This window comes from Marmota monax, unplaced genomic scaffold, assembly GCF_021218885.2.
Source record: "Marmota monax isolate L192 unplaced genomic scaffold, Marmota_monax_Labrador192_F-V1.1 WCK01_AAM20220418_F8-fsc00008, whole genome shotgun sequence".
Classification (NCBI taxonomy): domain Eukaryota; kingdom Metazoa; phylum Chordata; class Mammalia; order Rodentia; family Sciuridae; genus Marmota; species Marmota monax.
In genome coordinates, this window is record NW_026694432.1 from 22,700,883 (window position 1) to 22,720,805 (window position 19,923).

The window sequence follows — 19,923 nt, forward strand, 5'->3', positions numbered from 1 at the left end:
TGTCTCAGTCTCCAGAGCCACTGCCATTACAGGTATGCGCCACCACATCCAGCTACAAGTCTGTTTCCTTGCCACTAAAAAACATGTAACAAAATACCAGAGAAGATTAGCTCAGCAAGCCCTTCCTGACAGCCCTCTGTTTTAGAAGTTAAAAACAAAACAAAGAAACCCATTACCATTTCCTTCATATTGTAATCTGCAACTACTTTAGTTGTTTACCTGCTTATTTTCGGTTATCTATCCCCTAGAAACATAAGTTGCATGCTGTTTATCACTGAATTTCTGGCGTCTAACAAAACATATGACAATTAAAAGGTAACAATAAATATTTTAATAAATTACGTGCCCAAAGCTTCTGGGGAAACATCAATGTAGAAACAATAGCTCTGCTACAGAGCTCTATACCAAGTGTCAAGTCACTTAATTGCCTTGGATACTGATTGATGCAAAAATAATTCTTTTATGGGCCTTTATCTAAAACAAAAGTTCATTTAGTTAAAACTTGAGTCCCTGTTATCTGCTTGGTCCTGGCATGCCAGGGATTTTCTAACAAGAGGCCCCTCCCTCGTGTCTGATAAGAGTAGGAATAATTCTCAGGAGTTTTCCAAAGTGAAAAGTAGACTAAATATTATTTGCCTTTTTCATGTTCATATTCTCCACAAATGCAGAATGGAGTTTTTCAGAGGCTACATATGCATGTTTGATGAAGGGTGGTGGAATGCATGTTACCAAGTCTTAACATACTCATTTTAAATTCAAATTCGGTAATTGTAGATGTAACAAACACTTAACATGGGGGGAGGGTGTGCTGGGGTGTAGCTAAATAGTAGAACCCTTGCCTTGGTTTCAAGTCCCAGAACTACAACCAACCACCAGAAAACAAAAACAACAAAAAAAGAAACCTCTTTGGGGTCTTCCAGGTGTGAGGGAGCCCAACAAGTTTGAGAACCACTACAACACAGGAACTTTGCACACCCAGGAAGCCATTAGCAGCAAATACAGTCTACATGATAACAGTGATTAGAATGTAAGGACTGGTCGGCCTAACCTCAGGAGGGAACTGCGGGGATAGGTGGAGACAACAGAGAAAGGTGTGGGCTGCACGCAATCCAGCACCGCTGCGCGGGGAGTGTGTATACTCAATACAAGCGATAAATTTCGTATCTTGGTGGTCAGGAATCCAATAAAAGCCTAGGCACAACAGGGCAGTCTCTCTGAATTCTAATGCTAAAACCTCTGTCCATTTAGCAATAAATGTAAAATTTGGCCTAGGGGCCAAGCAATTTGTTTCGTGGGGGAGGAGAAGGCGGTGCAATCCAGTAAAGGCGGGAAAAAGAATCACTAAAGAAAGAAAGAAAGAGAGGGCTGGGAAGGGAGGGGAAGAGGCAAAGCTAGAAGCCAATGAACGAGACCGAGGCTGCAGCTCGCGCTCCAGCCCTCCGCATGCGCAGGCGCAAGCCTGGTAATCTCGCGGGAAAGAACCGTTGCCGGGCCCGGCGTTGCGCCGAGGTGGAAGGGGGAGTGGAGGCGGGAGTGAAGTCTCGCGAGAAGAGGGTGGTTGCCGTAGCGGAGTCCTCTGACTGTGTGTGTGTCTGTGTCTGTGTCTGAGGAGCCGCCGCCGGAGCCGCGGACGGTTTGCTGAGCCCGTTACTGCCCCTGGCCAAGACTCGCGCCGCCGTCATGTCCCGCTACCTGCGCCCCCCCAATACGTCTCTGTTCGTCAGGAACGTGGCCGACGACACCAGGTAGGTACAGGGCAGGTATTCCGGGCCTGCGCGAGGAGGCCGCGGGCGCACGCCGAGGACCGAGCGGCGGCGGGCCGGGGGAAGGGCGGGGTGAAGATGGCGGGTCCCGCGACCGCTTTGGCGCCCTAACTAGGCCGCGCCGAGCGAGGCGGCGCCCTGGGCCATCGGGCCCAGCCAGGCGGCCGCAGGGCGCGCGGGATGTGCGGGCCGCGTGGCGGCGCGGCCCCTCCCCCGCCGCGGTCGGCCTTCTGCCCGCGCCCTCCGCTCGGCCTGCCCGCCGCCCGTTGCCTGAGAGCTCAGTCCCGGTTCTGCGGGGTGCACGCCCCCTCGCTCAGCAGCTGGGTGGGTTGGTTTATTTTAATTAAAAAAGAAAATTGCATTGAAATAACGGGATTGAGGGAGAGGAAAGCATTTGCTATCTTTTTTTCCCCCGCCGCTGTTTTACATGTATTTGTAGTGTTTAGAGACTGGGCTTAAATAGGCTTTGTTTTCAGCAGCCCCCTTAATTGCTTCGAATTGCCTACAGAATTTTTTTGGAGGAGCTATTATTACATGACGATGTTTAATATTTGATAAATAACCTGCAAACAAAGTGTTTTTCGATTTGCGTTTTGTGATTTACTTTCTTCTGTCTTAACAATGTAGGGGAGAAAAGCAATAATTCTTTTAGCATCTAGAAGAATCTCTCCTTTGTCATTTTCACAATGTTTAAAAGTTGTTTTTATTTGAGGCTTTGTTTCTGTCCCCCACACACCTTATCTACCACTAATTAATTGACTCACTATGATTTGGGGGTAATTTTGTTCGGTATTTTCCAGAGTATTAGAGTTGATTTGATACCGTTAAAAAAAAAAAAAAAGAAAGAAAAGAAAAACCAAAAACCCAGAGCCTTACCGCTCTACCTTTTGTGAAAAATGAAGGCTGTAGATTTAAGAATTCTGATTGTTTCCTTACATGTCTTTTCTGTTGTGATGTAAAATAATGAATGGACTCATAAACTGCATTTATCTTTCAAATGCTTGGATCCTGGCTTTCCTTTATCAAAAAGATATTGCCATTACATTTTGTGTATTACAGTTGGCTTTTTTTTCTTCTTTTGTGGTGCTGGGGATCGAACCCAGGCCCTTGTGCATGTGAGGCAGGCACTCTACCAACTGAGCTATGTCCCCAGGTCCTACAATTGACTCTTAATGTCAAAATTTAGAATGCTTGTCTGTTTCAGGTCAGTTAGGGCAGGGATACAACTGAGACCCAAAGGTCACACAGTGTTACTAATCACAGTTCCTTCTGTTAAGAATATTGGCAAATAATTACTACTTATAAAACTCTTTTAAGGGCATGAACATAAAAATTTGAGTTCTTTTCATGATGTTTTAGGTCTGAAGATTTACGGCGTGAATTTGGTCGTTATGGTCCTATAGTCGATGTGTATGTTCCACTTGATTTCTACACTCGACGGCCAAGAGGATTTGCTTATGTTCAATATCCTTTCTTCAGATGCTGATTAGTGAGGGGTGTTGAAGTTTGAAATTCAAGTTTATGTAAGTGGTAACATCTAAAAAGCAGTTTATTTTTGTCCTCTAATAAATGTCTTATGTCTTCAAATTTTTGAAAATTAATTCTGACTCACATTGCTCTTACTATTTTCTTATTAATCCAAAAATAGTTAAATATTTAAATTCCCATTCATGATGCTGAAACGCAAATCAGTGATTATAATGTGTGATTTAAATTTGAATACACTCTGGTTGCTACCACCTTTAATGTAAGTCAAATTAAAAGTTAATATGTTCTTGTGCTTAGCAATTAAAGTTTAGTATTCTTGTTTGTTAATTTGAATCACTTGATCAAAAACAAATTGTATAAAAATGAGGTAAACTTCTTTAATATTGTCCCCTAATTTGCTGTCCTCTGTTGTTACCTCAGAATGTAAAGCTGTACAGTTATGGCGACCCCAAAGAGAAAGCATGAAAGAACTTTTAGAGTAGAATTCAACACTTAAGGCAAGTAGACAAGCCAAAGACCTCTTAAGGATCAGGCTTGAAGAGAAGGGAGAGTTTGGGAAAAGAAAAAATACAGAAAAGCTGGAAGAAGGACAAGCCTAATGGGAGACAAAGCCTCGCTTTATCTACAAAGGGGGAAAAGGTTGTTTTTCAAAGTTAAAGATAAAGCCATCTGTCATATTTGGCCAAGCATCTCATGACAAGTCCTTCTGACAAGCACTTAAAGAGTTAAAGGTCAAGATGAAGTTGAATGATGGCCAAGATTAAAGGAGTCATACCTGATGTATCCTACAGAATAACTTTTCCTTTTTCTTTTCTTTTTCTTTCTTCTTTTTTTTTTAATGGTTTATAAGCAGTTAATTTTCAAAAGTTATTTTGGTTTGGTCTAGTGACAAAACCTGTAACTTGATTTGTGTGGGCCTTTGATGTTGTGATTGTGGTCTTGTATAAATGCACTCTCTCTTAGCTTATCAAGTTAAAGTGTAACCGGATGTAATATTGTTAAGCTTAAATTCGGCATATTTTGGTTTTGGACCGGTGGTCAGAGGCTCTTTGAAGTAGCATGAATTTCTGGGCTCAAGCCACAGAGCCCTGCTTAAAAGGGAGACAAGTGCATGCATTGGGGACTACCTTGAAACAGCTCTGGTGGTCGTATACTGTCAGATCCACTAGAAACACCTTATAGATTTTTAAATGGCTTCCGGGAACATACAAATTCCTAACTTCTGGAGCTTAACTCTGAAGCTTGTAGGCCCTGCACTGCTTTAGCACATATGATCAGTTAGCCTTGAATGGGTTGCAGAAGGCCTTCTCCCTAGTATGGATACCTAACCGGGATGTATGGGAAATCTATCCTTGACCCAGAGTTTCAGGTGACTTTGCTTCTTCCCTTCAGTGAAATCATCTCCCTGCAAAAACAAAGGTTTGGGCTGTGGACTTGAGGTCAGGAAGAATTCTTACTACTAAAATATTCAGTAAGTCCCTTAGAACTTTCTAGTTAGAGTCCTAGTAAGTATTAACAGGGAAAAGCCAAAGTTACTCCTGCAGGGCTAGCAAGTGTGGAACTTAGTTGCAAAACTGTTATAGAGAAGATATATCTATATATGGATGGCTTGGTAAATAAAGGTAGTGATACATTCTGACTTATAATTTTGATCTGATTTTACGTGGCTTGGGATGGTGTGAAAACCAAGCACAGCAGTACTTTTGACTCAAGTGGTGATATTTGAGCCTTTAGAAAAGTGTGATTATACAAAGGAATCGAAAAGTGGTAATTTTTTAAATACATGTTCAGTAAGTCTCGACTATGGTCTTAAAATAGTTAAAAAAGAAATATATCACAGGCTTATCGGTTTCATGTTTGGAAAGACCCTGAAGTACAAATTTCTTCATAACTGGCATCAGAGTGATACTTGGCTGCCCCTCCTGCTATGCTCTCTCCTATCTGACTCTTCCCAATTGGCCTTCTCTTCCTATCCTTGGCTTAACAGGAGCAGTGTAGAACCTTGCCATCCAGCCCATAATTTTTTATAGCCCTTTTAAAGTTGTTAAGTATTCTCTCTTGGGGTGGCAAAGTAGAAGTAGAATACCCTTTAGTGAGCTTATTCCTTTTGATTAGTTTGGATCCCAACTGCATTGACCTTGAGGAGTGTTCATTTATAGGTCCCGAGTCTCTTCATCAGCCTTTTCATTTTGAAATGCCAGGTTATTTAAAAATTGAGCAAACCTCCTTCCATTTAACTTACACACAATGGCCCCAGGAAGAGAGATCTGGGGACCCACTACAGTCCTTAATTCTTTTCAGAACACAGAGAAGTCTAGTAAGGCTGAGGCAGACCATTTCATCTGAAATTAAAGTAACTCATATTATCAGTCTTGAATATGTCACTTCAGGAATGTTTTAGTTCTAAATAAGCTCTCCAAATCTTGTGTGCTAATGTTTTCAAATCTAAGAAATAGAAATGGACATACTTAAGGACATTTATTTATTTACTTAACTTAATTACTTATTGATGGGGTAAAATGATAATCCGAATCAAAACTTGGCTCCCTTTCCAAACCTTTTATATCAAACATTGCCTTGAATGTGTATTTGACTTCTGTTAGAATAATGATTTTAGAAAAGGAGCTACATTTGAACAGAATAACTAGCCCTCAGAGTTCTGCTGACATGAGTGGGAAAGACATAGCAACTTAGCTTCTCAGATCAAAAATGAATACCAGCAGATCCTATTTGACACTGGTAAATGTTATCTTGAAATTATCAAGTTGGAAACAAAACTACTTTGCAGGAAGCTATATATTTAGTATCATGGCTGGGGCTTTCCAGTTTAGGAATCCTTATCATGTTCTGTTTTTTCTTGATAGCATGCTTTTACCATCTGCATGGATGTAATATGCATTTGGTATAGTGATTGTTTTGAGTATTGCTTGACTGTCTTGATACCCACAAGTGGTTAGCAGCCTGTCTTCCTAGTGCAGCTCAAGGAAGACAACTATTTGAAATAATAATATTAGATATAACTGGGGAAAAAATAGCAATATACATTTGAAATTATGCTTTCATCTTTTCTCAAGGTAAGGCATATATTGCTTGCTTACACAAGAACTATTGGCCTTTTCCTTTTTTTTTCTTTAAAACAAATATATGAAAGCTGTTTTGGTTTCAAGAAATTTTTGGCACCCAGGATAGAATCCACTGGCTTGTTTTTCTTACTCTTTCTTGTTTTATAAAGTTAATTCTTAAAACTGGGAATTTTTTAATAGGATAACTTGGTGATTTAGCTCTAACAGATCTGATAACATGTATTCATGTGTTTTTTCTAAAAGATTAGCTTTAGAAAATCACAAGTACTTTTATGTTGTGAAGCATATTAATGGCTGAATCAGCCTAAGTAACAAGTAAGATTTGGTTGGTTTTTTTAGAATATTAGGACATTATGAATTGTTCCAGACCTACCAACTGAACTTTGATTCATTATCAAAGTTTGCAAAATTTCCCAAGCCCCTTAACATTTAGCACATTTGAGGATGTTCGTGATGCTGAAGATGCTTTACATAATTTGGACAGAAAATGGATTTGTGGACGTCAAATCGAAATACAGTTTGCACAGGGAGATCGAAAGAGTAAGTACCATTATGCCTAACATAAGTTTAAATCATTTCTAGAAAACCATTGTTGCAATTAATATATTCTGTTCCAACCCCAAAAGATCAAAAGTTGATCAATACTATCAACTGTGATATACTGGGAGTGAAATTGAGAAGGATAAAAATTTATAACATTTGGATCTCTTGAGCCATTTTCTTTGTTGTAGAGATCTTCAAAGGGGGCTGAGGTTGTAGCTTAGTGGTAGAGTGCTTGCTTAGCACATGCAAGGCACTGGGTTTGATTCTCAGTACCAAAGGTATTTTGAAAAATGAAGCTTTAAAAAAAAAAGATCTTCAAAGTATAATTGTTATGTGAGTGCATGGCTATGGAAGTGAACTGATCGACTGGGAGGGGCTATCCAGATTAAACCTAGAGTAGATCTTATTTTAGTGTTCTGTTTTTATTATTATGCAAGGCATATACCAGGTTTTAGCTGTATTTCAATGAGGTAGGAGTATAGACTGGGGTGAAGTAGACTTCCTTGTGGCTGAACCATTATTTGATCCTGGAGAAGATACTAGAGAATACAGATTAAGGTAGCTGCTAAAGGGCTGGGGTTGTGGCTCAGTGGTAGAGTGCTAGCCTAGCATGCATGAAGCTCTGGGTTTGATCCTCAGCACCACATAAAAATAAAAAATAAAGGTATTGTGTCTACCTAAAACTGGAAGAAAAAAAAAAAAGCACTTTAGGTAGACATAAGTTGTTAATTTTCTTGTTCTGGAATGAGGTGATAGGTTCCTAGATATTCCCTGTTTTTTATATATACATATACAATCATACATAAAGTTTCTATATAGAATTGAGTGAGGTAAGAGTTGAGGGCCAAAGATATAGGTATAAATAAGGCATAAGCCAAGGAAATTATGGTGTCATTTTTACATAAAGTAGTCTTGTGATACACATCTTTGAAAATAAATACCCAAGATTAATATTTATAACCTTCACCAAACCCAAGAAAGAAAAGAAGGCTCTATCAGTCATCTTTCAGATCTGCATCTTACCAAAACTAAAGGGATCTCTAAGACAGACTGCAAAACACATTATTCCTTTGTTTTGGTATTAAAGAAGGGAATGTGGGCTTGTTTTTTCCCCCCCTACAATTTAAGGATGTAAATAATAAAATTTCAAATGTTTCTGAATATTTGTGTTCTGTGTATTTCCTAGCACCAAATCAAATGAAAGCCAAGGAAGGGAGGAATGTGTACAGTTCTTCGCGCTATGATGATTATGACAGATACAGACGTTCTAGAAGCCGAAGTTATGAAAGGAGGAGGTCAAGAAGTCGGTCTTTTGATTACAACTATAGAAGATCTTATAGTCCTAGAAAGTAAGTTTGTACAGTGATCTGTTTTTAATAAAAAGATGTGTTCGTGGTCAGGAATGGGGGCATGGACCTGTAGTCCCACCTACTGGGGAGGCTGAGGCAGTTGGATTGCTTGAATACAGAAGTTCAAGGCCATCCTGGGCAATATAATGAGATCCTGTCTCAAAAACAAGAGGATGTGTTTGTTAGCATTTTTATCTTTTTGTGTGCTTTATGTGTTGAATACTTTGTTGAGACTAAAATAGTGTTTTGATTGAAGTTTTAAGACCTATAAGTAGACATTTGTCACTGTTTGCTTTTTCTGATATGCTTTTTAGCAGTAGACCGACTGGAAGACCACGGCGTAGCAGAAGCCATTCCGACAATGATAGGTAAATAACTTTGCTTTGAAAAAAGACTCCTGTTTTTCAATTCAGAGTGAACTTTTGCTCTAAAAATAACAAATTTGATTAATATAGAATCTAATTTTTACTCTAATTGTATCTCTCCTCTGTTTTGAAAGATTCAAACACCGAAATCGATCTTTTTCAAGATCTAAATCCAATTCAAGATCACGGTCCAAGTCCCAGCCCAAGAAAGAAATGAAGGCTAAATCACGTTCTAGGTCTGCATCTCACACCAAAACTAGAGGCACTTCTAAAACAGATTCCAAAACACATTATAAGTCTGGCTCAAGATATGAAAAGGAATCAAGGAAAAAAGAACCACCTAGATCCAAATCTCAGTCAAGATCACAGTCTAGGTCTAGGTCAAAATCTAGATCAAGGTCTTGGACTAGTCCTAAGTCCAGTGGCCACTGATAGTATAAACCATGATAATTTTTAGGCATGTATCATTCATTTACTCATAGTTTGGTATACTTAAATTATCAGGAATACAATGTTGCAATGATGCGTAAAAAACACTTGTTAGTTTTCCCTGTACCAGGCAATGGTTATAATTAAAATGATATGCTGTTGAGAAGCCACTCTTAAGAGTCCAGTTTGTTTAATGTTATGGGCAGCTACCAATTTGTGGTGTCTCTGTATATTTTTGTAAAGATTCTCATTTTTTTATGCTTGAAGTATTTGGTGGAAAGATGTTGGTTGACCATAATTTGCAACATTGTCTTATTAAAAATAAACTTTCATATCCATATTTGGTAGAAACTGTTAACCTAGAAATGTAGCTTGCTAATAAGATGGAATGATACAAAAGTGAAGTTGTAGCCACAGTACAACACTGACTGCTCAGACACATTTAGGTTCAGGGTGGACCTTTATGTCTTGTCAAGATGTCTAGGCCCGTGATAATAGTTTATTTATGATACAGTGTGGAATAGTTCTTTTGTTAACCCCACTGTCTTGGGGAATGATGCCAACTTGGTTAAGTAACATTTTCAGGGAGATTAAGTTTTTGACTGAAACATGGAGCCTTCACTGCTTTTTTTTTTTTTTTTTTTTTTCCTTTCTGGTTTCTATGAAGGTTTGGAACATGAAAACATCAGAAAAGCTCCCCTTAAAATTTGAGCAGGTCAATGATGACAAATAATTTTTAAGGGGAAAAGAATGTTCTTAATATAGTTACTCTAAAATTTAAGAGGCATTGTTGCTTAGTTTTCTTACTGCTGTTAGATGCAAGTAAATTGTTTCACAGTAGGGGTGTGTGTGTGTGTATGTGCGTGTATAGCATAAAAGAATGAATTTTGATGCTTAGAGCCCTCGTCTTGTGCATTTGTATCAGATTTAGCTTACCTCTTTATGAGGGAGGCTTGCTCTTCACACCTCTGTTTGTTTAATGTGAGGCACATTGAAAGAGAACACTCCCATTCTAGGCAGATGATTCTGAGGTGCCATGAAATTAAAAATAATTTTGGAAAAAGGGTTAGTTTTAAGCAAGAGCCACCTCTTGAATTTTGATTATCAATGTCATACGTGACTAAAAATGGAGAAGTAATATCATTAACTATTTATAATTTCTAGTATTTCTCTGAATGATCATTTGGAGGCAATTAAAAGTGACTTGAAATGTCCAGTCTCATTTCAGAGTAAAAAGCTAGCATCTTTTAAAATCTCAGATTGCTTGCTTGCTTGCAGAAAGAAGTAAGAAGTATTGTGGGGAAACAATTCCTTTAGAGGATTATTTTCTTCAACTTTGGTTTTAGAAATCTAGGCCTAGCCTGTAAAGAACAAAAGAGATGGTTTTTAAATACTGTTTGTGGAATGTGTTTAAAGGATTGATTCTACAACCTTTGTATATTTGATAGTATTTCTAACTTTCATTTCTTTACTGTTTGCAGTTAATGTTCATGTTCTGCTATGCAATCATTTATATGCACGTTTCTTTAATTTTTTTAGATTTTCCTGGATGTATAGTTTAAACAACAAAAAGTCTATTTAAAACTGTAGCAGTAGTTTGCAGTTCTAGCAAAGAGGAAAGTTGTGGGGTTAAACTTTGTATTTTCTTTCTTATAGAAGCTTCTAAAAAGGTATTTTTATATGTTCTTTTTAACAAATATTGTGTACAACCTTTAAAAACATCAATGTTTGGATCAAAACAAGACCCAGCTTATTTTCTGCTTGCTGTAAATTAAGCAAACATGCTATAATAAAAACAAAATGAAGGAAATAATGATTAACTGGAATTATTATAGTATTGGATATGATTCTAAAATAATGAAAACAGTCCTTTGTAGATTTAGGAATATTTTTATTCAGTGTTGCACTAGGCATAACTTACTTTGGAAATGATAGGACTTATCAGAAGTCTACATCTTTTACATAGTATTTAAGACCTCCTTGTGTATGTCATTCATGATTGCTCATTAAGCCTCTTAACCTAAGAGGTTATTTGATAATGTTAAGATACATATTAAAATTAAATTTGGGCCTGCTAGTTTTAAATTTATACTTTCATTGATGGCTGGATCAATAATTCTGTCCCCCCTTCCTAAACAAGATACATTGGGCCTTATGTTTATGACATGATTTTAAATTCTTTTTCATTGAATGTTGGTGAGCATTTATTAAGTGATAACCACTGAGGGGGAGTAGTGCAGGTGTTATGTGGGTTGAATTCTGGCTACTTTTACATTGATAGCAGGTAATTTATTTTATTAAGTATTTACCACGTGCCAGACACTGTTCAAGGGGCTGTGTGTTGATTCATTCACTCTCCACAAAACCCTATGAGAAGAAAAATGCTTTTATTTTCTCTCTGTCACAGATAAGGAAACTGAGGCACAAAGAAAAGGCAGTAAAGGACTAGTCAGGATTAGATTTAAACAGACTATAATTTGAGAGAAGTTGGTTAGAGCCTATGAAATTTTTCAGTCTGTTTAGAATTAGAAGGCCTAATGTTTTAATTTCCGTTGTTAATTTATTTTTAGACTCAACACCATTTTCTTGAGAAGCTTTTATATTATCTATTAAATAGCTTACCTAACAGCTTCACAAGGATTATACTGCATTTGAACTCACGATAGTTAGGATCTTACTGATATGTAATGAGGATCTTTTCATACCAGTGAGCTAATTTTGGGTCACATCATTGATGGGTTTCACAGTTATTGAGAATCTTCTGTGTCTGGCACTGGGCTTAATATTGAATAGTCATATCAACACACAAGTGAGGGCTAACATTTCACCTCTTTTTACCTGAGACCCCTCTGCATTTTTTTTTAAGCAAAGTAAGCAAGAAGAAGAGATAGTGCTACATAGAGTATGAGCTCTTAAGTTACAACCTAGGGGAGAGACCTGGGAACTACTGTACTATTCTCTTGAAAATTTGACCCAGTAAGCTGCTACATCCAGTTCAACTAACAAAATCCTGTATACCACAGAGAAGAATAAAGAAAACCAAACTGACAAACATCCTTCTTTTATTTAAGACCAAACTGCAGCTGGAATACCCAGTACAGTTCTGCTTACTACACTTCAAGAAAGATCTGAAAGCGGAAAAAGAACCAAAGAAGGGCAGTTCAAGCGACCAAAGGGTGGGTGGAAGGTGCTGCAGTATGAATACTGTACGAATATTTTGACTCTGGTCTGAAAAGATAAAAGAATTATCGAAAACTACATGGAATAATTGAAGTCCCTTCGAGTTTGAAAGTAAGCATTTTAGGACAAATAAAAGGAAATTCAACTTTGTACTTGTGGAAACTAATCCCTAAATATGAACAGGTTTATATTGATTCATGGGTAACAGGTCCATAATAAATTACTGGAAACTAGGATGTCTGAATATCAAGGAAGACAGCCATAGTCTCTTACAGTGCCTCTATTGGTCTGTCTCAAACTGAATTGGGTGGGAAAAGGTATGGTCCAATATAAACTTTTTCTTGGTTATCTCTTAAAAGTCAGTTCCATTTATGCCATTATTGGCACGTCTTGCCTTTGTTTATTCTGGTGCCAGTGTTTTCTGCTTGTTTGCTTTGTTGCCATCTGAGTTTATTTACTTGTACCACATGCAGTTTACATCTTCTTTAACCACTCTCTTTCCCAGGTAAATTCCAATTATACTTGACATCCAACTGAGAGGGCCCATCTCTTCTCACCTCTTTCATAGTCAGTATGTTCAGCAAATATTTATTGAGCCCTTATCATGGGCAAAGCATTGTACTGGATAATTGGGGAAAGAATGATTAATAATTCCTTTATTCAATAAATGTCTACTGAGCACAATCTAGTGAATTGTTATAATATGGCCTTGTTTTGAGGTGTATTATAACAATATTTTACACCATTCATATCCTAATATAATTATAAAACCCAGTATACTATCAAAGATAAGTAATTTTCTGGTTTTCTGCCTTTTACAAGTATCTATTTGTTTGCATCCCATTAATACAAATAATGAAAAATGTTTTAACTTGTAATAAACTGATTTATTGTGTAGTGACTGTAATATACTACTTACTAAATTGTTAACTCTGCCTCAATCACACACATAAGGAAGTAATCCCAAAAATAAATATTTAATTTTGCATTAGCTATAAAGGAGATCCTGGGTGCTATAATTAGATTATTTGGAGGCAGACAGCTGGTACCCCAGCTGATTTAGTATGTTCTGTAATTGAAAAAATGTTCACCAAATTATACTTCTTAGTCATTTACGTGTACATCTTACAGGGGACATGTTCTGTGTATAGTGAATAAATACCTTTTGTAGTGTCACAAAATGTTTTGGATTCCTTAGTTCCTTATTAGGATATAAAGTTTATCATATTGATTCCCTCACATTTAATTTTCATCTTGAAATCTGGAAATGGAATTTAAGCCTTTAAATTTAAAAGAATTTTGAAAATATGGTAGAATATACAAGCCTGAAAGGAGGTCTAAAATTGAGGTATTTTTATCCCTATAAAAATTTTGTTTTAACTTGCCCAGGCACTTAAGTTTCAGGTTAGAGTCCATAAATTCTGACTTGATTGATTTTTGTTGGAAAATGTTCTTAAAGCAGCTTTATTTTCAAGAAGATAAAAAGTGATAATGGAATGTAGAGTTTGCTTCAAGTAAAGATTACAGATTTGAGTTCTTATACCCTTACATAATTTTATCATTAGTGTTGAACATTGAATTGGTAATTCTTAAGGGTAGAGGTCCTGTGTGATCTTTCAAAACAGTATCTGTAGTTCCTGCGTGTTTTGTCCTCTACCTCCCTCTCCATTTCCTTTTGAATTGATGGGTTCCAGGGAGTAGAATTAAGTTGCATATTTGGTTGAGATTTTCCTTTATAAAAAAAAAAAAATTAGTGGCCACATAACCTCTCTTATTTTACTAGTCTTTGGTTTTGTTAAGTCCATGTGGTTTGGGCTCCTGTTGAATTACAGTGCATTGTTATATGTGATTGTTCCCATATAATATTAAAAACTTATCAATATCATCAAGTACCTAATTTGCCAAACCATATGCTTGTCATATACTGCTGCTTAATCCCAAAAACATACCTGGAAAATGAATACTATACCCATTTTGCAGGTGAGAAAAAGTTGTCAATTTACAGAACACCTTCCATGTGATATAATTTTGCATACCCGGCTTCATTTCTCAATTTTGTAATATAATGGTAACTTTTATAAATTAGATTGCTATATCTGACAGGCTCTGTGGGTCAGACTCATCATAGCCTGACTTTCCAAGTTCCAGTCTCAAAACAGGTTTTTTCATTGTATTTTATTTTTCCATGTCCCAGGATTATATTTTGAAATGGGAACGCTGTGACTTGAGCAATAGTTTGGAATTAATGACATCCTACTAAGAGGACCTTTGGGGCTTTTAGGAATCCCAGGTGTGAACAATACTCATTTTTTAAATAGTGATGACTTAATAGGTGAAGTAAGCAACCTGTTTATCTTCAGCTGTTGACATCTGTAAGACATTCTGCTAGTCCTGGAAAAGGTGCCTTCTGGGGTCTTTTCCTCTACCCGTTCTTCCAACAGTGTTGGTTATCTTTATGATGTTCTGTGTATTTGTAAAGCAGTTTCACCCTTGTGTTAAAAGATGGAGTTTTTTTTTTTCTTTTGGAATAAAAAGTAAGGCATGTAAATTCATTTCATTGATAACAGTAGTTTGTAAAGAAGTAAAAGGCCTTTGTATCTAGTTTTTGCAGATCACATTTCTTTGAATGCTGGAGAGTGAAATAATAAACTGGTCTAGGAGCCAACAAATCTTGTTTTTTTTAGATTTTGCTCTGTCTTACAGATACAACTACCGTGGTAGACGTTCCCCTCATTTGTTTTTAAGAAGTTTTGGAGATATATTCTCTTGGATTTTAAGAAATTGCCTATGAGAATTCAAATAAAACACACTGGGGGAAACTTGCCTAAAACCCTTTATCACCCTACTGCCACTTTATGCTTCTTTGGGGGAAGAAACTACTTGGGATTTAAAGGTAGGTTATGGGCCTGAATTCCAATGAAACTTACCTGCCCACTATCAAAACATAGGACAAACTGGAATTACATGTATTAAAAGGCCCACTGGAAGTATAACTGAATCTGTAAACTGTTTTTTGATTTTCACATGAGCTTTGATATTGGTTTCATGCCAGCACACTTTCTGAAGGTTATCCACAATTAGTATTTTCTAACTAGCTCTAATAATATGAAATGTTCATATTATCATTGACTTTTTATTCAGGTTCCCTCACATTATTGAGTCTGCTAACCCCATTTGCAGTGCTGCATCAGAGAACTTGGCAGTTCTTGGCACTATTTTTCATAGAAATTATGCACAGACAAAAAGAAAATGAGTACCATACTTACAAATTTGTTTACAGCTGTGCGTTTACTGGGATTATTCAAGTAGTTTAAGGCACCCTATATAGGTTGGGAGCCTGTCCATTAGAAAGCCAATTCAAAGGGTTCCTTCACATACTTAAAACACATGGGTTCCTGCCAATTTGAGCTCTTTTTTCCTATTTTACTCTGGAAACTGAAAACATCTTAGAATATAGAAAGATCTATTTTACTGGGTTTTCAAAACTTTTGCATAGTTCAGGCAAATACTGCTTTGGGGGCTTGAGCCCAACTAGCAAAAATTGCATAACTGTCAAACCAGCTATTAAACAGTATATTAGTCTCTTCAAGCCAACATTCCTATCACATTTCAGTTATGTACATTCTAAGATTCAGCAGTCATAACAGTTTTCAAAATAATAAAGAGCCACTGGGGAGAAAATTTTTATTTTTTAATTTCATGTTTCAAATTCATATCGTACAATAAGTACTACATAAATTTTGCCTTTAGTATATTCAATATTTGACTTGGGCAATAGTTCATCTAAATTCATTTAGTGTAATATAACTTAGCCTGTTTTAACATCAAAGATGCAAAATTAGAAAGTAGGGCATTATCAGGACTTTAATTGGCCCATGTACTTTTCTAACTTGCTATTAGGCTGTCATATTTAGCATTTTCCCTTAAGATTGGTAAAAACATGCCTAAAGGGGTGTTATGCAAGAGATTACATCTTAAAAAAGTGGTCCCCTGGGTTGTACTTACTATGACAAAAAAACCACTCACTGGCACCAAATACAATTTAGATTTGTATCATTGGTTACAAGAACTGGTGAAAGCCAAAATGAATCTTTGGGTTTATAGACTGGAGGGTAGAGGAATCCTGTACTGCATTTTACATCTCCTAAAAGTAGGAAATCTTTTAGCAGCTTAGACTTTTTTAGTTATAATACAAAACTTAATTACATTAGGATTTACTTTGTAATATAGTTTACAACCAAATCAATTATGACACATACACTGGCACTTTAGCATGAGGGGAAACTTTAAAAACAATTCTGGACCTTTAAAATTAGGCCATAGTATAAAAAAACAGTCCATGGTCTTTCTACATTCAGCAAATTCATACTAAAATATTCTATTTTTGTAGGCCAAGAAGACTTTACATATGCTACAAGTTTATTACATGTATTTACATGGCTCTTCTCCCCTAGGTACTTTGAACTTTCACATTATACAACTCCCCACTTTAAGCTTTGCAGGGATATGAGGCCAGATCACTGTCAGAATAGCTTTGCAGTTCTGTAATAGCGCTATCAAGTGCTCAACACTTTTTCTATAAAAAATGGTTTGGGTGCATTTATTGGCAGACACCTATCCATTGCAATTTAAGAAACAGGGCACCTTATACTGCATACTGTGCCTCATTCTAATAAACCCTAAGTGCCCTTTACACATTGATCACTGCAATTTAGTAAAATGCAACTATTAAAAATTCACATTCTTTCTTGGCAGTGCATTATGTTGTTGGCGTGTTACTAGTTTGGCTTTCTGGGACATTAAACTTTCAAATGTCCACCTAGTTTTCAATCCTTGTCTCAGCTAGATGCTTAATCTGATTCACTACAAGTAAATCTACTTATCCATGAATCTTTTACAATATTCCCCCAATAAAAATATAAAAAGTTGATTCCTTTACCATTCCCAATATAAACTTGGTTTTCACTTAAAAGCTATTCAATTGAGAACACTTATCAAGTTCAATTATTTTAAGTTGCACTGATAACCACCATTATATTACAGTGCACACAATATGTAAAACAAATGAGATGAAATTTGATTAATATTCATACATTAATAAGCAGTTTTACACAAATTGGTTAACTCCCTAGTGAATCTGTAATTTGTTTCAGACCAACTGACAACTTTATTATAAACTAAATTTAAACATTAGTACTTTATATCTTATTTTATACTTGGACTTTAAGTAAGGTTTTAAGTTGAAATGTCATTATTTCCTTGTCTGAAGGGTTAAAGTTCACAGGAACCCAGTGGCTTGGTGGTTTAGGAAGAACACTTGGTGATGGTGGCTCACTAAATTTGGCTCCAGCATAGTTCTGATTAACTTGAGACTTAAAAAGTAGGGTGGGACTTGATAAGCTAGCATTCCAATTTGGATTACTTGGAAAATTTTTGTTCTTCCCCCCATTTTGCATGGCCTGCCATGCAGCTGCTGATGAGTTATAACCATGTCCTCTTTCTTTTTTCTTATGAACAATTTTCATCTGGGAATTCTGATCCTTGGTCTTCTGTCTATTAAGCTGCTGTTGGTTCTTACTACCATTTCTAGACTGAGGGGCTGGAATGTTATACCTCTCTCCACCACCCATCTTCAGCTTCTTTGTCACCTGTAAGTGGAAACAAATACTGAGTCAAAGTTCAGTAAGAAAAGTTCAAACACTAAGAAGTATCTTCAAGCTCTTAACTCCAGAAATCTTGGGAAGGATTGAAAATGGGTAAAACATGCTTAAGGGGGTGTTACAAAAGAGATTACACCTTTTGCATTAATTGGTCCTCTGGGTTGTACTTCCATTGTTTTTAACTCAAAAATTAAAGCAAGCAATCCCACGTTATTATATGCACATCCTTTCCTAAGAAGGATGAGCTTACCCACAAATCAGTATGAAAACCTGTTCAAAAAGTATGTTTTAGGATGGGTTCATTATAAAACGTTTGCTCCATTATGATGTGAGCTTTGTACCTTTCAGTCTGCTTTTCCGATTGCAGGATTTCCACTACCTGTCCTCTTCCTTGCTGCCAAGCCCAAGATAATAGGTGTTGTTTTCTGAGGGATCCTTTCCTTTGTCTCAATACAGAAGTTTTCATGGGCCAATCTGCTGAGTTCAGCCTAGGAGCTGAGGCCAACATCTGAGTCTCCTCAGCACACAAGTTTGAGAGAAGTCCTAGCTAGAAAAGTAAAGATTACTTGATTACTTCAATTCAAAAAAACAAGAGAAAGTGATCATTTAAATTAACTAAACAAATTGTTTAAAAGAATGCTACTTCGTTAACAAAAAGTTTTCAAGAAAATAATCTGTCTCTGAAAATGGTTTTCTTCATTTTAAGCACTCAGAAATTTTATAAGTGTTGGTGCAAGTTCACGACCTTTTGTTTTTATCTTCTTCCCAGAGAAGATTCACTCACGTGTTTGTGACCAAAATGTTAGAGTGGCGTTGGCCACACCAGGACATGCTTACGGGTGATTTTCTCAAGACCATGCTTCTGAAGTTCCCTCGGGCTGGCCTGGCGCTGCGAGGCCCGGGTTCCCTCCCCGCACCGCAGGAAATAACCGAGTTCCAGTCCCAGTCTCTGACACCACCCAGCCGCCCCTCCGTCACCGTCCGCACCATGCAAACAAGGTGCTTCCTTTGGCCATCACTCCCATAACTAGTTTTCCGAGCCACAACGTAAATTCACACACGTACACACGCGAGTCCACCAAGAGCTGACCCGCGCTTCACTTCCGTGTGACGGTCCGGGAACCAAGTTACCAAACCGCCCCTTCGTTCCACCAGGGTGCCAGGGCCTTCCAGTTCTAATGACCTACATAAACTACACTTCCCGACAGGGTCACTCCCGGCTGCGGTCCGCTCGGCCCGGCGGGGGGCTGCCCCCGAGCCCGGGAGTCCCCTCCGGGTCCGCGCCGCCCGGCTCGCGGATCGCTCCCCGTCTCGGACCCCAACAATAGGGAGCCCGGCGGCCAACATGGCCGCGCCGCCGCCACTCACCGACTTCAAGCTCGGACTGCGGCGGCTCCCTCTCGACGTCGAGGCCTCCCTCCCTTTCCAGGGAGAGATGAGGCAAGGATCGAACAAAGCCCACAAGCGCCGACGAGCTGGCTGCTGACCACCCTACGTCTGAGAGCCGACCTCCTCCTGCCTCTACCATCAAAATGGAGGTGGCGGCGAGCGCAGAAGCGGGGCCGGAGCTCCGCGGCCAATCGGCGCGCGGCGGCGCGGGGCCCGGCCAATGAGGAGCGGGCCACCGCCTGTTGCTGGGGCAGGCCGGGGGCGAGGGCGGGGAGGCTGTTGTGAGGGTTTGAAATCCTCCGGGAGGAGCATGTCGGGAGTAACTGCCGGGCCGCGGCGGCCTCCGCTCGTGAGACCCGGGCCGCTGGCTTCCCCGGAGCGCAGCCGCCTCCCGCGCAGCCTCCCGGAGGGCCGCGGGAGGGAATGTTGCTCCGGAGCCGAGTCCCCGCGTCACGGAGGGACTAACATACGCGGGAGACATTCAGAAAGCCGGTCCCTGCGGCCGGCGCCCACCGCCCCTCCTGTCCCGCGGTTCCTGCGCGTCCCGAAGCCCGCGGCGCCGGGTCGTGCGGAGGCGTTGGCGACGCTGGATTGCACCCTTCACTTCCTCCCGCGGGTCCCCGCGGGTCCGGCCCGATCAGAGCCCTCGTCTCACTGCCCTGCGAGGCCCGCGG

At 38.7% G+C, this 19,923-nt stretch overlaps 2 protein-coding genes across 7 annotated transcripts; one reads left to right on the forward strand and one right to left on the reverse strand.

Annotated features, from left to right (window-relative positions):
* Window positions 1-1,513: 1,513 nt before the first annotated feature.
* Srsf10 (serine and arginine rich splicing factor 10) lies at window positions 1,514-14,869 on the forward strand. Of its 6 annotated transcripts, XM_046468451.2 has the most exons (7): window positions 1,519-1,745; window positions 3,123-3,227; window positions 6,771-6,874; window positions 8,064-8,226; window positions 8,541-8,594; window positions 8,726-8,827; window positions 12,092-14,869. In XM_046468451.2, the coding sequence occupies exons 1-7, from the start codon at window positions 1,681-1,683 to the stop codon at window positions 12,150-12,152; spliced, it is 654 nt and encodes a 217-aa protein (XP_046324407.1). In that variant the 5' UTR covers window positions 1,519-1,680; the 3' UTR covers window positions 12,153-14,869. The 6 variants fall into 6 exon arrangements, with proteins under 6 accessions (XP_046324406.1, XP_046324405.1, XP_046324403.1 ...); XM_046468449.2 differs by lacking the exon at window positions 8,726-8,827 and having other exon boundaries at window positions 1,516-1,745; window positions 8,544-8,594; XM_046468447.2 differs by lacking the exon at window positions 12,092-14,869 and having other exon boundaries at window positions 1,518-1,745; window positions 8,544-8,594; window positions 8,726-10,833.
* A 1,001-nt stretch (window positions 14,870-15,870) lies between these two features.
* Pnrc2 (proline rich nuclear receptor coactivator 2) lies at window positions 15,871-19,410 on the reverse strand. Its single transcript, XM_046468452.2, has 3 exons — window positions 19,229-19,410; window positions 18,202-18,407; window positions 15,871-17,848 (listed from the first exon to the last, which is right to left on the reverse strand). The coding sequence occupies exon 3, from the start codon at window positions 17,828-17,830 to the stop codon at window positions 17,411-17,413; it is 420 nt and encodes a 139-aa protein (XP_046324408.1). The 5' UTR covers window positions 17,831-17,848; window positions 18,202-18,407; window positions 19,229-19,410; the 3' UTR covers window positions 15,871-17,410.
* Between the last annotated feature and the right edge of the window lie 513 nt (window positions 19,411-19,923).